Below are 15,460 nucleotides of genomic sequence, written 5' to 3'. Positions count from 1 at the left end.
TTTTAAATCCGGTGAGAAAGAAGTAAGCAGAGCTGTTGGAAAAACCCATCATGGGAGCAGGCAGCCTTTGGAGACAATAATCTTGACTCAGTCATCTCCTCCACAGATTTTTAAGAGTGTGATTTCATAGTTTCCAGAAGCATCAGATTTAATTGCTGAATGTAGAGAATAGCCACACCGTTTCTCTGCTCCAATGTCCTCAAGGTCAGTTTCTGATCTGGAAACCATTATTTAGTTCAGAGTACACTCATCAGTCCCAGCACCTTTCAGAGCTTGATGCAGTCTTTCAGCTAAAAAGACAGGCATGTTCCTTGAAAAGCGAACTATGGCCAGCAGTAAGTCTTCAAAATGCCCAGATAATTCTCCTTTTATGCTGTCCTCAATGTCCTGGCTAATATGTCTGTATTCATCACATGTTATTAAAGTTTTAGTTGAGGAAAGCACCTTAAACACAGGATGTCAGCTAATTTATCTTTGGATGTGCCTCAACCATTCTCACCAGCATTACAGAGAATCTGGGCATCCTTTCTGGCCAGATACTCATCCACTTTCAGGCTTTCATCTCTTCTGCCATCTTCCAGAGTCAACCGAGCTTTCTGGAAGACACCAGATGTTTCAGAACTAATGTCATCTCCAAGACTCTTCTTATGTACTGTGTAGTAGGCTTGAGCGATCTCCTTCATCTGTCTGCTTGTCCTGGTGTTTAAGATTCAATCAATGCATCTTCATTTGTTGCAGTGCCCTTCAAGCATTTCTTCAGCTGCTTCACATCAAACACTGCTGGAGGAGTCACATTGGCCATCATGAGATGCTCAAAGTGGCCAGAGAGATTGCCCTTCAAGAAAATGTTTTAGTTTCTTTCCATATGCTGTTTGATATTCCTTAACAATCAGCGGCCGCTGTGCATTCGATCTCTCAGTCAGAATGCTGATAAGCGTTTTCTTGTCAGTTTCAATTCCTCTGATTGCCTTACAAATTGTTTCAGCGTCCCCTGATGGGCTAAGGCCTAGATAAGCTCACACTGTCCCTTGGTGTCCAACCCAGAGAGATGCCCACCTTTGTCTTAAATTCAGATCATACTAATCCTGAAGCGCCGCCGCTTGGACCCGTGTGCCAGAGAACCGTGAGCCAGCTCTATGAGCCCTGCGAGCCAAGTGTGCACCCCGCACACTGGAGCTTGGAGCTGGTTCCCTATTATTAAGGTTTTAAAGAGCAGACTATAGAATAGCACTATAGTAAATAACCATTTGTGTAAAGAAAAAAGAGTCTATATAAGCATATAAAAATCTGGAAAAATACACTCTATTAAAAATGAAAGATGAGATTATGAGGAATTTTTACTTCATTGTATTATTATTTTTTCAATACTCATGAATTACCAGGAGACTCTATCCATTTAATAGAATAAAAATAATTGTATATAAGGTAACAAAAAAGTAAACATCTTAAAAATGTTTTAATTAAAGATAGCTTAAGGCAAAGATTGTAATTTCCATATTAATGTGTATCATGAATACTACACATTTTTCATCTTTGTGGCGTGAGGAGAAAAGTGGTGAGGGGAATAAAAAGACTGGAAATAACAGACAGCAATTAGTTCTACCAACGATTTTCTCCATTTTCTATAAGTATTATCCACTTAGCAAAATTTATTTCTGTAAGATTTAGGGTTTTCTACAGCACTTTTTATCAGACTACTTCCTTTCACTCCTGATTGAACAGATTTCTAGGTTCATTTTTCTTGGAAAGTATAGATTACTGACAATATTGACAATGCGGAAAGGTGGAAACACTAGGGGAAAAATGAATAGCTTGATTTATATTGTTAGTTCTGAAAGGGCTGTAAGGCACTTAATTTTATTTTTATATAAAATCACTTTTTATTATAATACCCTTGGTTTTTGCAGATAACTGTAGCTTATTTGTATTCAATCCACAACAAAGAATTCTCCTCAAAAATTTTGAAAATACTATGGATACTTGTATTTTATTTTATTCTGTCATGATGCCACCAAGATCTTGGTTAGATGGCTGTCACTCCAGTTGAATGGACATGAAAATCTCCTCCCCTTTGCACAAACAGACTAGGCAGGCTTTCGTTTTGGTCAGAGGTATTTGTAAACCACTTTGTGAATTGAGTACTAGGCTGTCAGTTTCCATGCTAGGTAATGGGGTGCCAGAGTGAGTAAGTTCTAGGGCTCTAGCTTTGGTGTATGTTTGGACATCTCATCAATGAAAATAAACTTACTACTCTTCAGGTGGAGTATGGAGGAGATGTAAGTGCCACTCCTGACTTAAATCTGTCATCACTTGTCTAGGATTTTCTATGTGACAGGCGCCCCCTAGTGAACAGTGGGACTAAAATTGGCCTCCATTATAAAAGGGAGCTGGAGAAATATCTGAAGCTGTTTTAACAATTTCATATTTATAAAACAAGTAAAGATGTTGAAGTTTTGTGTGTGTGAATGGGGGTGAGGGTAGGATCTCTACTCCATAAAAAACATCCAGGATTTCACAATATAGAAGTAGTAATCAATTTTCTAGATGAAGTTTAAACTAATTAGAACTTTGCTAGATCATCAAACTACATGAATAGATCATTGATCTTTATCTACTCTCCAAATGTAGAATTGACTGTTTTTTTTTTAAATGTAGCTACTAGAATCTCACTGATACACATAACTTGGGGTTGAGACTTGAGAAACCATAATTTCAATCCCAAAAACTTTAATCTGGTAAATATATTTGATAATTTATATTTTATTTGATTAGTTTCAAGAACAGACCATTTAATGAAGACTGGTTGCTTGAATGATACAATAAGTTATTTTTAATTACCTTTCCTCTCTCTAAAGCTTTTGCCACTTATAACAGGCTTTATTATGTTCTGAAATAAGTACAACTTTGACAACATGATAAACATTTATTAATTATTACTTATAGCACTGGGTTAGGTCCTCAATAAGGAACCCAAAGTAATTATCCTCTAGATGCTTCCAAAATAAAATAAAGTAAAAAAATATACAACCAGGTCAACTGGAAAATACATCAAATAAAAGATAATATTCACATTATTTTAACTGTGTCAAAGAGCAGCAATCACACACTTGATCAGTAGCCTTTAAATGGCGCATCCTAAACCAACAATCAGAGAAAAGGTAAAACAAAAAGCAGGTGACATGTTTAGATAACAACTAGTTGGAAAGGTTATTGGGCTATTCCCAAAGGTCTTGTTTGATGTCAGAAATTATCAAACTATGAACTGTATGTAGTGTATTTTTGCTACTTTTCAGGGGTTACTTTCCTGAGGTAGATTATCCTGTTGCCTCCCACTTTATTATCTAAACAATTTTTCAAAATAAAAATTACTTTTTCTCCTTTTGCGTAGATTGTCCTTTGCCTCCTGAGCAATTGTCCTTTCAGATTCACCTATTTCCTTCAGGTCCAAGCCGACTTCTCTAACCATAAGACCCCTCTTCGTCCTCCCTCTTCCCTGAACTCCTAATAGTCTAATTTAGCACAATTATATCTCTGATTATTCCATGTATATTAAAAGGCTCTACAAAACGCATGCACACATTCATTCAAATTACAGTTGCCCATGGAACACCACCTGGGACTGGGGCTGCGGGGTTAGGGGCGCAGACTACCCATGCAGCAGAAAATCTGTGCTTTAACTTAAGTCGTCCATCTGTATACGCGGATTCCCCACTGAGGACGAAAACGCGTATCTGTTAATGTGTTAATGAGCAGACCCCAAAGTCCATTCTTCGTCACTACAGCTTCACTAATTTTGAAGGATAACTTGTGCGTTTCCCTTGTCATACTGACAAACGTGCTTGCGGGAGTGAAGAAAACAGTGTGAATGGCAGGTAAGGACCAAAGCACCTGGCCTACCTCATCCTTGCCCACAAAACGCCCATTCTTCCCCGTCGTGTTTCCTAAGATGTATCCGAGGCGGACGCGAGGTCACCGGTGGGAAGGCGGTGTACTCCTCCGCAGGGCCTGATGCCGGGGAGGGAGGCGTGGAAAGAGCCCAGGCCGACTCGCGGGGGAGGGTGGCAAGGAGCGACCCAGGTGTCTCGCTCCGGCGCAACCAGGGAAAGGGGTAGGCACGAGGGGTGCGGTGCCACTCGCGCCTGCGCGGACCTGGCTCCCGCCGCCCCCTGGACGCAGCATCCTTGCTCCCGATCCCGAGCGCGGGGGCGGGGGGAGGGGCGCGCGAAGCTTCCGCCCCGCGCGCGCCCACGTGACGCCAGCCTAGGAGATTGGAGCGGCTGCGGCGGCGGGAGGCGGCAGACGGTGCAGCGCTCGGCGCTCAGGGCAGGAGCTCGTCGTCCTCCTCTCGGCAGCCTTGACGGCACCTTCTCCTCCGCCCCGCTCGCCGCCGCTGCCGCCGCTGCTGCCGCTGCCGCCGCTGCAGCCACCGCATCCCTTTCCCTGCGGTGCCTCGCGAAGGAGCAGAAGACGCAGCCGGATCGCCGCCGTTAGAGGGGTCCCCGGCCGCCGCTCGCTCCCTCGGCTGTCGCCCTCGGTCAGCCCTCCCGCGGGGTCTCCGCTTCTCCTCCCGCCGCCACCTGCTCCCGCTGACCGTCGCGATGGGGCTCCTGGACTCGGAGCCGGGCAGCGTCCTGAACATGGTGTCCACGGCGCTCAACGACACGGTGGAGTTCTACCGCTGGTCCTGGACCATCACAGGTAAAGCCGCTCGCTGGTGTCCCCCATCCTCGCCCGTCCCTGCGGGAGGCACCAGCCCCCGGCGTCTGAGCGCCCCGGCGCGGGCCCTCGAGCCCCCTGCCCCCTGCGGCTGTTGGGATGCTGTGGATCGGAGGCGCCGGGGCGCGGAGCCCGCTGTCGGGCGCTGGTTAATCCGATCCGAACGTGAAGGCCACCGCCTCCCCCGGCGCTCGCACAAGGTTTCCCTCTGAGCTTCCACCATCTCTCATCAGCTTCTCGGATGCTGGAGCTGACATATCTGATGGAGCCTGTGCTGCTGAGAGTTCTTCGCAGGAACCGCCCCACCCTATATTCCCATGTCTCCCTCTCATCTGACAGTTCTAATTTATGCACACGATTGGTGTTGAACATTTAGTAATATTTCGTATGGAGAGATGGATGGGGGAGGGGAAGGCTCCGATGGTAGCTGTCTTTTTTGCTTCGGCCTCCTGGTTGCTTTGACATAACCTGCTAACCTGCTAATATTTTGTCTAGCTCATCCACCTATAGTATAATTTGGAATGAAAAGGAACATGCTACTGTTTTGGCACCTTGAACCTTGAAGACTGTTCGTTTCTGGGGCATTTTCAACAGCAATTATGTTTGAAGTGATTGTCTATAATGGATTTGCGCAGTGCAGTCACGGGGAGGGGAAGGCTAAAACACCGGGAAATAAATAATTCTTTAGGAAGGGGGTCTCTACAGCAGCACCTAGAGGCTGTCCCAGAAGCCTACATATATACAATTTTCTTAAATCAGCAAACTTCCCTTTTAGCTGTTAGAGTTTGACAGGACCTGCAATTCGTTGATTTATGCAGCTATCCTAGCAGAAACAATGGTCATGCTATTTTTACATTGTACCATTATTTTCTTCAGTTTCTTCAGTTGCATTTGGTTTTAAGGCATTTAAAAGTTTTTGAAATAAAACTTAGGTTAACAGGATTTTAGAAATGTTACGATTTAAATTTTTAATCCTTTTGCAGTATTGCACTGCATCCCATCAGGGGAAGAAATTAAGGTTCCAATTATGACTCTGCCTTCCTTCCCTAGAAATGAAAATATATTCCTATAGTTTTTGTGTTTGTCGTTAGAGTAAACGGGGTAGTGGTTACAGCATGAATACAGTACAACACATGGGGTATATGCTGTGGAGAAAATGTGTTGCTGGAATTATTTCTGGGTGAGACAAAATGATTCTTTGACACTGATGTGGCTTTAACCTTTAGAAAAGTGTTCTTTTTCAAAGCTCTCAAGTTAAATACTGAGAAGTAAGCTATTTAATTAGCCATTGCAATTGAAAATGGTTGAAAGACAGTTTTTAATACAGGTGTCCCTTTTTAAGTCTTTCTTTTATGTACTGTTACACTGAAGTTTTACTGTACCTACACAAGCTGGGAAAGATGTACCCTTCCCTTCGTCTCTGAAGTGATTTTGGTTATTTAAACATTGCATCAGGGTTTGCCATTACACAGTTGTGCATAGCTGAACATCAGACAAGCTCTTTGGCAGGTAATTGCACTTTACATACTTAAGAGTTCAGACATAGTCAAGGTCCTCCAATCTCCCTATAGCCAGAACCACACCCAGGAGTGCTCATTCCTGTCTGTCATTCCCTTCCCACCTCAGCCTTTGCCACCTCTTGAGTCTCAGAGAGAATTGAGAGCAAAGATAGAGTACACCTTTCTGTAATGGTTAATTCCTTTCTAATGATGTTTGTGAAAAATACACCTTGAGTGAAATAGGAAATTTGTGCGGTTGCTTCATGTGAAAGCTTGCTACTCTCCTGCGAAGGCATGTAAAATAATATAATATTGTAGGCCAAGCCTGAGAAGTGACAGGAGCCACCAGGACACAAGTGACCTCTCACCAGCAGGTCGGAGGGAAGGCATTCACCCATGCTCTGGCTATCCACTTACGAAACCTGAGACTGCTTCCTTGCTTTCTGTAATGAGCTACCCAGTGCAGGTAGATGGTATTTCTTAACTAGCATAGAGGCTTAGTGGGATATAGTCTGTTCTGCCTTGCTGCAGTGTGAGGAGGAATGCTTTTCAGATTCAGGCAGCACAGACCTGAAGCCTATGGTGTCCCATTTCCTTTCGCTGCCTCACCCCCTCCTTTCCATGCTCTCCAGGTACCATTTCTTGGACTCATTCACACTGCCCCAGTTCCAAGAGGATCTCTTCTCACTATAATTTCATGAAAATCTGGGTGAAGGAGTTTCAAAGTAGAAAATTAGCATGTTAGATGAGTGAGGCTGAAGAAAAAGTTGATGAATCAGATGTTTGGAAAGAAGGGGGAAATAAAAATGGGTGGAGAGATAGATGGTCTTGAGAAACAGTGGTGAGTGCCCAAAAGGGTACAAATTACTCAGGGAGAGCAAGGAATGAGCGAGGTTCTGTGCCCTTGAGAGCTTTCATTCCCAAGACTGTAGTTATATTCTTCTATCTTTCTGTTTTATTAGTTCATTAAATATTTCTTTCCACTGAGGTTTCTAACTGAGTGTAAATAGTCTGAACCTACTTTGGACTGTTACAGCAGGAATAGTTACAGATTTGTAGAGTATATTTGATGATCCAAGATAGGATTTTTGTCCTAGGGCAAATAGTTTCTGCAAAAATATCACTTTGAGCGATTGTATCAAATGGTGCTATTTAATAAAAGATGTCCAAAGCACTGTATAAAAACAGGGCTTTTCAACAGCACGTCTCTAGCAAGTACAGAATATGGCCCATAGTGTATCAACACAGAAAATGTTACTTTTACTTTGTACATTGGAATTAAAACTTTGAAAGAGCTATACTTTTAGAAAAACAACAAAACATTTTTCCACTTCCCTTTATTATATTTTTAGATATTTTGAACAAGTAAGTTAGTCTTTGTTTATATTACATAGGAAAATATAGACTGATATGGGACTTTGTACCAGTCAGTGCTATAAGAGTAGGTACTTTAATGTCATTGTGTTTATTTTTTTTCTTCTGTCCTTTTACTTTATGAGTAATTAAAATTATTAGGACTGGCATCCTAGACTCAAAGTGAATAGTTAATCAAGAAAAGTCATATGTAAATTTTTTAAACCAATGAATCTAAATATTCCCCAATCTGTAAATATGCAACTTACCTACATCATCCATTGCATTCATTTATTATTTTAATAAATGCTTATTAGTAGATATTTGTGTAACTGACATGTAGCATAAAAACCTCCTGGCGAGTTTATAGCCAGCATGCCCACAGTAAGGCCAGATGTCTCCTGGGCCACCATATTTCTTTTTGATTCCATATTTTTAAATGACCATTGTTCATGCAGTATGTATGCCCATGCATGTGTATATGTGTGCAGGTGGTTGGCATAGTTCTCTGTTCGCAGATATGGTACCTCACATTTTGGTGAAAACTTTGTGTCTACTTGGGAGTGGAAGTTAGAGCATAAAAGGCCAACCTAGCCGGGTCCTTAAATTCACTTTGAAAGGGGCAGAAGGGAGAAGGGAGCAAATGGTACAGGAGAAAGAAGGATGGTGATGAAATATGGAATTTAGGCTTATATAATCATTCATTCTTTCCACATGACTTGCCATGTACAGGCACAGCACTGGGCTCTGGGGAGCAAATGAGGACGCTTTGTCATTGACCCTGTGCAGCATATGAAGTCTAGAGGGAAGTGACCATGGTCTGAGGGCAATGTGATTTGTCAGTCAGGCCTAACTGGGGACTAGGGAGGTCAGAAAAGGCCTTCTCTACTCTCCTCATCTCTACTCTACCTCTACTGCAGTCTTGAGCTGTGCCAAGAATGTACAAGCCCAGATTTTAGAATATTTTAGCTGTTTTATCAAGTGAAGTTGTTGATGTGGATAGTATCGGTGAGTACTTGGATAAGTAGACTAAGGAAAAGTCTTAGTCTTTGGAAACTGGAATGTGCTTAAAGGCCAGTGAGTCATCTGTTTTGCTGAAACTGGGGGCTTGTGGGAGGGGACATTTAACTCAGCTCGAATAAGCTGGGATGAAAGTAGGTCTGTCCCAGAGATTGCTAGGTCCCAATGTGTCTTAAACATTGTACGGTATACTTACATTAGTTTTATTATTTGTCACAGTTAATGTATAGATTTTGCATTTATGTTATTGTCTAAAATCAGTTTTGTTTGTTTGTTTGGATTAGCCTGGGAACCCAGTCACCATTTTTAATAATTCTCTGAGAAAAGACATTCCAAGTTCTAGGCAGCTAATTAAAGACAAATAAGTGGACCATTACCAGTTCCTAACATGGGATGTCCTTTGGTCAGTGTTTTTAATGAGGTTCTAGAGTTATCCTTCTCTGATAACCTCCCTGAAGCCTCTAAGAGAGCCATGCCATTTTATGGTGTATTTTGGTTTGTTTGGTTCTTGTTTTTCCCTTCATCACAGCCTGTTTTGTTTTTGTTTTTGTTTTGTTTTGTAGCAGATTCCTGGGCTTTAATTGCTGATGCTTTTGTCCATTCCCAAGAGCATATAGCAGAAATCCTATTGCAGATGGAATTCCAGGAGGGTAAAACAATGCAGATTCTAAAACTGGTATCAGGACACAGTTTTATACAGTTAGATTCTTTGGCTTAGGGAGAAAAGATTTTAAGAATGACCCAGAGAATTATATCAGACAGTGCATCTATGATCTTAAGAGAAACAAAGAAGTTGGTCATCCTTTAAAAATTCAATTTACTTTATTTTTTCCCTCAAGTCATATGGTAATGCCATTAGTGAATGCTTTAATATTGTTAACGTAAGTATTATTTTGGATTTGAGTCACTTATTATATTGAATTAAACATATATTAGCACATACAGAAAAGCTGTGTAACAGAATTTGCCTTTTCTCACTTTAAATGACTCTTTTTTCCTTTTCATCATCAAGACATTTCTCCTGTTAACAAGTCAAGGGGCTATTGTTTTATTTCCCTTTGGACAGAGACTGTATTTGAATATATTTTTTAAAACCATGTGAGTTTGGACTTTTAGAAAAGAGAAGAGAGGAAATACATGACCTTTCAAAACTAAATTTCATTTCTAACCCGGTCAGTCAATATTTCCCTGCCCACAGACCTGCAGCTCTAGCAAACTTGGAAAGCTCACCCTCGAGTAAAATACATGTGTGTCCATCTTTATGTTTCCAATCACACTGTTCCCTTTGCCTTTACTGCCACCCCCTCCCCCACCTCCCATCTACAGATGGCCTTTCATCAGACTCCAGTGCCATTTTCCTTCTTCATAAAGCCTTTCTTGGCCATGGTACCCTGGAACTTTCATCCTTTCATCTGATCTCATTGCCTTTAGCAATTACTCATGTACTCCCTTGTGCCATTATTTCTGCAACTCTATTGTCTTGAACTGTTTAAACCGTTATTATTTAGCTCTTCACGTCTTGGTATTTTTCTCCCCAACACTAAGAGTAGCACAGGTATTTGTTGATTTGATATGTATCAAGAGATGACCCTTTTAATATAGCATAAATTCAAATAGTGATGTATTCTGGTTGCTAAACACTAACGTTTTGGACCACACTAAATTACAGAAAAAAAATGTTAATGATTTTTATCATCTTAGTCATAACAATTGATATTGACTAAATTTGATGAAGGAATCAAACTATTAAATCATTAATTAGCAAAAAACAGTTACAGAGTTTTAAAAATCAGACGTAATTCTTCTCTCTTCATTGCCTATGCAGCATTGTGATACGTGTAGAAGTGAGGAAGGTAGCATGGAATAGAGAATGGAAAGAACACCGGACTGGGATTTAGATGACCTAGGCTTTGGTCCTCAATCTCCCTCCCGCTAATTAGCTTTGAGAGTTTGGGCAAGTCCATTGGCTTTTCCAGCCTCAACGTTTTTCATCTGTACATTGAGAGAGTTGAATTAGGTAATCTCTAAGGTCTCATCTGGCTCTAAAATTCTAGATAGAGATACAACTTTTAAAAATTCTTTAGATAGATAAAGCAATTTCACATAAACACACATTGATCAGTAATTTAAAAACCTCATTATGTGCAATAGTTCCCATCTTTTCCAACAAAACCGCTATCAGTGCTGCCCAAATAGAAGAAATTGCAGATTCATATTTAGTCTTTTCTACTTTCTCTTATCTGCTCCATGAGAAATAAAGAATAGAAAAACAAAGGGATACAGATATCTAAGCACCTGCTTTGACATAGCATTGCACTGTTATATAACTGTATCTATTTAATTATCTAGATAGAAATCTTGGAATTTGAAAGGCAAATGCCTTAATCCCCCTGAAGAAATCAGTTACTGTTAGGTGTCATGACATAAAGGCATTTGTGATTTTTGAACTGGAATAGCCAAAGAGTTAGCTTCTCTGTTTTCATTTTTATTTCTTTGTCAAATGAAAACTTAGACATAAGATATGTATTGTGAAAGAATTTCATATATTTTAGCACACTCATGTTCGTAGCAGCACTAGTCATAACAGCCAAGAGGAGGAAGCAACTGAAATGTGCAGTGGTGGATGAATGGATAGACAAGATGAGGTACATACATACAATGGAATATTATTCAGCCTTAAAAGGAAGGAAATGCTGACACATGTGACAGCATAGATGAACCTTGAGAACATTATGCTAAGCGAAATATGAGAGTCACAAGAAGACAAATATTGATGATTCCACTTATATCAGGTCTCTAAGGAGCTAGAAAGTAGCAGATAACAAGGAAGACAAACTTGCCTTTGTATTTTGCTTTATAGTTTTTACCAAGAACTCTACAACAGCTGTGGGAGGTAGGCCTGGCAGATATTATTTCCATATGTTTAGAAGTCCCTGGGAGTTACGGAAGCTAAATAACTTGCAGATGAACACTATGGTGGAAATAGGTCTAAACAGGTTATTTTGTTCCCTCCATCACACTAGCCAAGCAAGAAAGCAATAATCAATACTCCGATCTATGTATCTTCTCTTATTTTACCTTATCTTATACTGCTATCTTATCTATATAGTATCACTGTTTAGAATACTAAATCTCAACAGTCATAATACCACCAGAGATAATCCAAAGAAACACATTTGAAATGCTCAAAGGGAGTGTAAAGGCTGTTGTATGAGATTAAAAAGTGATATTTATTTATATAAATTTATTCATACAATATATAGGAATATATAATTTACATATAAAATATAAAAAGGGGTATTTAGCTTGAGAAGATGAAGTTGACCTCCATGTGATGGAATAGGCCACCACCAGAAAAAAAGTATATTCAAAGTGAATTATAAAAGTGTTTGCCAAATTTCATAATACAAAAACTAAAAACTATTGTTACTTAGTGAAAAGGAATAAATTCAGGATCAACAGTATTTTACCCAGTGGATATTCAGCTTATAGAACTGTTATAGAACAAAAGAGAAGATTTTGGCCAAAGTTCCCATTAAAACACACACTCACACTCTGTATCTTCAGTCTTTTATTTTGCCAAAGGAAACACCACTTCAATTTTCTTAAAGCCTTAAGATCGTTGGCAGCACTAAAGGGAAGTTTGAATTCTGAACTTCCAGATTTGCACAGGGATGAAGTTTTATGAATGCTGTTTCTGAGAAGTCCAGCAAAATGTGAAAACTGGGTGAGAAGGAAACTACTTATCTGGATTCTATCTTGACTTCCAGGATATGAGTGAGGCTTTATTCTTCTGTATTAATATTATATATATTATATGTATAATATATATAATATTAATATATATTATATAATATTAATAAAAATATATTTAATAAAAAGATATATATCTATATACATAAAATATTTTCTCCCAGACCTCTTCTTGTTCCATCCCCCCATTGATATTGCCTCCCTTTTCCCTATGAACTGGCTTTTATGAATATGCCATTGTTTTAAAACCATGAATTTAGATATCTGCACATGGTGAAACTCACAGCTATTTATTGAGCTTCTAGTATAGAGTGATTATGGATTATAAAATGCTGTATCATGCATTTTATATACCTTATCTTATTTGATTTTCATAGCGTTTCTATAACGTAGGTATTATTGAACCATTCTATGATGAAGAAGTAGACTTAAAAGTACACAGCTGGAAAATAACAGCTGGGATTGATTCAAGACCTTTCTCCTTCGCACCTTAGTGACCTTTTCCTACAGCAGTACAGCCTCCCTATTCATCCAACAAGTAATGTTTTATTGCCCAGTAATAATAGGGAACCTTTATTGGATGCTTACTGAGTATCAGGCACTGTGTCCAATGCTTTATATGTATTATCATATTTAATTCTCATATTCCTTTGGGCTAAGTATTATTATCTCCACTTTCCAAGCAAGTAAACTGATTTTCCCTGGATCTTATCCATCTAATAGTACTAACCCTCCCCAAATAAATCTCAGAGTAATCTGTCTTCAGCTTGAGTCACACATTGATTCACTCACCTCATCTATGGTACTGTCCTTTTTCCTGCTTTGCAGCCTCTGAATCCATCCCTATTTACTTTCTTTTCATGGGAAATTCTATAATTTCTCTCACTTTCTACTTTTACAATGATCTCTGATTAGGCAAACTTGGAACCAAAATTATTTTTTTCCTCTGCTTTTTAACATCTCCATTCTTTCAGGGTCTTGGGTGACTGTGAAACAACTGAGTTCCAAAAAACATTTTGACTCTCTTGTTCCAACCCTGCACCCGCTTCTCAGGCCATTTGTTCTCTCATGCCTTCAGACAGCGCAGCTTACCCCGACCTTGCTGGTGAAGGTCTCCATTCCTTCCTGTCTGCTCAGCACGCTCTGACCTCTTGGTCACTTTTTAACCCAGTTTCTGGCTGGTCCACCTCTGCATTCTGCAAGAGCTGCCCTTTCCTTATTTTCACCCAGGCTCTCTTCCAAGCTCAAAGCATCATCCTCTTTCCTCAGTACATTGCAGGTTAAAGCAGAAATTTCCCCTGCTCATCAGCCCAACTCAATAGGAAACTGATCTGACTCTCATTTATCCACCACCTTCAGAATCTGTATTTTATTTCTAGAGTGTATCTCAGATTTTTCCCTTTACCATTGTATCGAGTTGTATGAAGACCCTTTCTCCTCTGGTTCTACCTTTTTCACCTCACTGATACCCGAGCTCCCACTTGGCTTGGAGAAGATATGAAGCACCACATTTTAGACTGGACCCTAGAAGAGGCCTAATGGTGTTATTTAATTTATCCCTCTCATAGAAATAAGATCTTTCTCAAACTCTTCTTGACAACAGTTACCTACAGTTTTCATTAAAAATTTCTTTTAACAATGTTTAAGGCCACTTATATACTAGGTAGGCATCATTATAGAGACAATCCAGGAATAATGGCTGTGGCCCTGGTCCTCGTGACATTTACAATTAATGGAGGAAGACGTGACAACCTCCTTAAGAAAAAGACTGCAGTTTCCCTTTGGGGTGCTTTTAGTGTACAATGTGACACTGAGTAACAATTATTTTTGTGTAATCATAAGGCAAATGGATTTTTAACAATATCACTTGCATATTAGTGACCAGTAGCCAGGTGTGAAGAAAAAATTGAGTTGATTTGCCACTGTTGGTTCTAACTTACTAAAGAAGGATGAATAGTTTTAGAAAATAATGTGTTGTACGTACTTCTTGATGTCTTGAATATACTCTGAAGCTACTCAGTATCTCTAGTTGGTTGTTAGACTTGTCTTTTTCTTTCGTTTATGGTAGGTTAAATAGATGTAGATGTTGTTAGAAGAGAAAGAAGTGGCTGATTTATTCAGGTAGACTCCAGGAACAAATTAGTCAAACTTTGATGACTTGATTATGTATTATATAAAGTAGGCCCACATTTCTGAGCTGACTAGAGCAGTTCATCTTAGATTTTCATGTGTAAATCACTTGGGAATCTTATTAAAATAGAGATTCTGGCTTAGTAAGTCTGGAGTGAGTCCTTAGATTCCTCATTTCTAGACACTTCCAGGAGATGCTTTTCCACTGGTGCATGAACCGTGCTTTGAATAGCAAGTGGATGGAGCATTCCTAACTACTTCGATAATCTGCTACTATATATAGTACTCCTATGGGAAAAGGAGAATTTAAAAATGATCTTCAGCTATTGATTTTAAAATATATTTAAGAAAACCAAACAATGGCATGGCTTTTTGTAGAACATTTAGTAGTTTTTTACCCCAACAGGGACTCGTATGTCCTTTAGAACCATATTTATTAATAACTGTTGCTTTTTTTACCTGAATCAAAAAGGCAGTTTTGAAACGTCCTGAATGTCTAGAGTTGCAGCAGATATAACAACAACAATAATATTAATAAATTTATTTTCTAGATACTCTGTGATTTTCATTCCGTCTGCTAGTCCTCAGCTGAGTGCATCCTCAGTGAGTGCATCCACTGCGCAGTCTTTGTGGGTATAGAGATGAGGGATACAGCTTCTTCCCAGCCAGATGTGGGACCCAATTAAGCAGACAGTAATGGGAGAGTCACATGGTATGATAGAAGTAATCACAGTGTGCTTTAAAAGTTTTAAAAGAAATACATATTTAGTACTTTTTTTATTAAATTTTTATTATGAAATACACATTTTTTAGAATTAGTTTCAGCTGTACAACACAGTGCAATAGTTATACTTTTTATCCCTTGAAGTGACAATCCCCCTCCCCCAATCCATCGCCCCATTTCCCCCCAATATCATACATATCTATCACAATTCCCTTGACTCCACTCCCACACTATATTCCACATCCCATGACTATATATATATATA

At 39.6% G+C, this 15,460-nt stretch overlaps 2 protein-coding genes and 1 pseudogene across 2 annotated transcripts in view; 1 reads left to right on the top strand and 2 right to left on the bottom strand.

Annotated features, from left to right (window-relative positions):
- The window catches only part of TTK (TTK protein kinase), a 70,188-nt gene extending 66,258 nt beyond the window's left edge, over positions 1-3,930 (bottom strand). Inside the window, exon 1 of the mRNA XM_019651914.1 lies at positions 3,898-3,930. The gene's annotated coding sequence lies outside the window, so the exon portion shown is untranslated. The remainder of the gene's footprint in view (positions 1-3,897) is intronic.
- On the bottom strand, positions 45-3,902 carry LOC109387797 (annexin A3 pseudogene; annotated as a pseudogene).
- Positions 3,931-4,410: 480 nt separating the features above from the next.
- The window catches only part of ELOVL4 (ELOVL fatty acid elongase 4), a 30,328-nt gene continuing 19,278 nt past the window's right edge, over positions 4,411-15,460 (top strand). Inside the window, exon 1 of the mRNA XM_019651916.1 lies at positions 4,411-4,698. Coding sequence (XP_019507461.1) covers positions 4,599-4,698 — 100 coding nt within the window. The 5' untranslated portion in view covers positions 4,411-4,598. The remainder of the gene's footprint in view (positions 4,699-15,460) is intronic.

The sequence above is a fragment of the Hipposideros armiger genome, unplaced genomic scaffold (genome assembly GCF_001890085.2).
Source record: "Hipposideros armiger isolate ML-2016 unplaced genomic scaffold, ASM189008v1 scaffold_169, whole genome shotgun sequence".
NCBI classification, from domain to species: Eukaryota; Metazoa; Chordata; class Mammalia; order Chiroptera; family Hipposideridae; genus Hipposideros; species Hipposideros armiger.
This window is presented reverse-complemented; position numbering and strand designations above follow the sequence as displayed.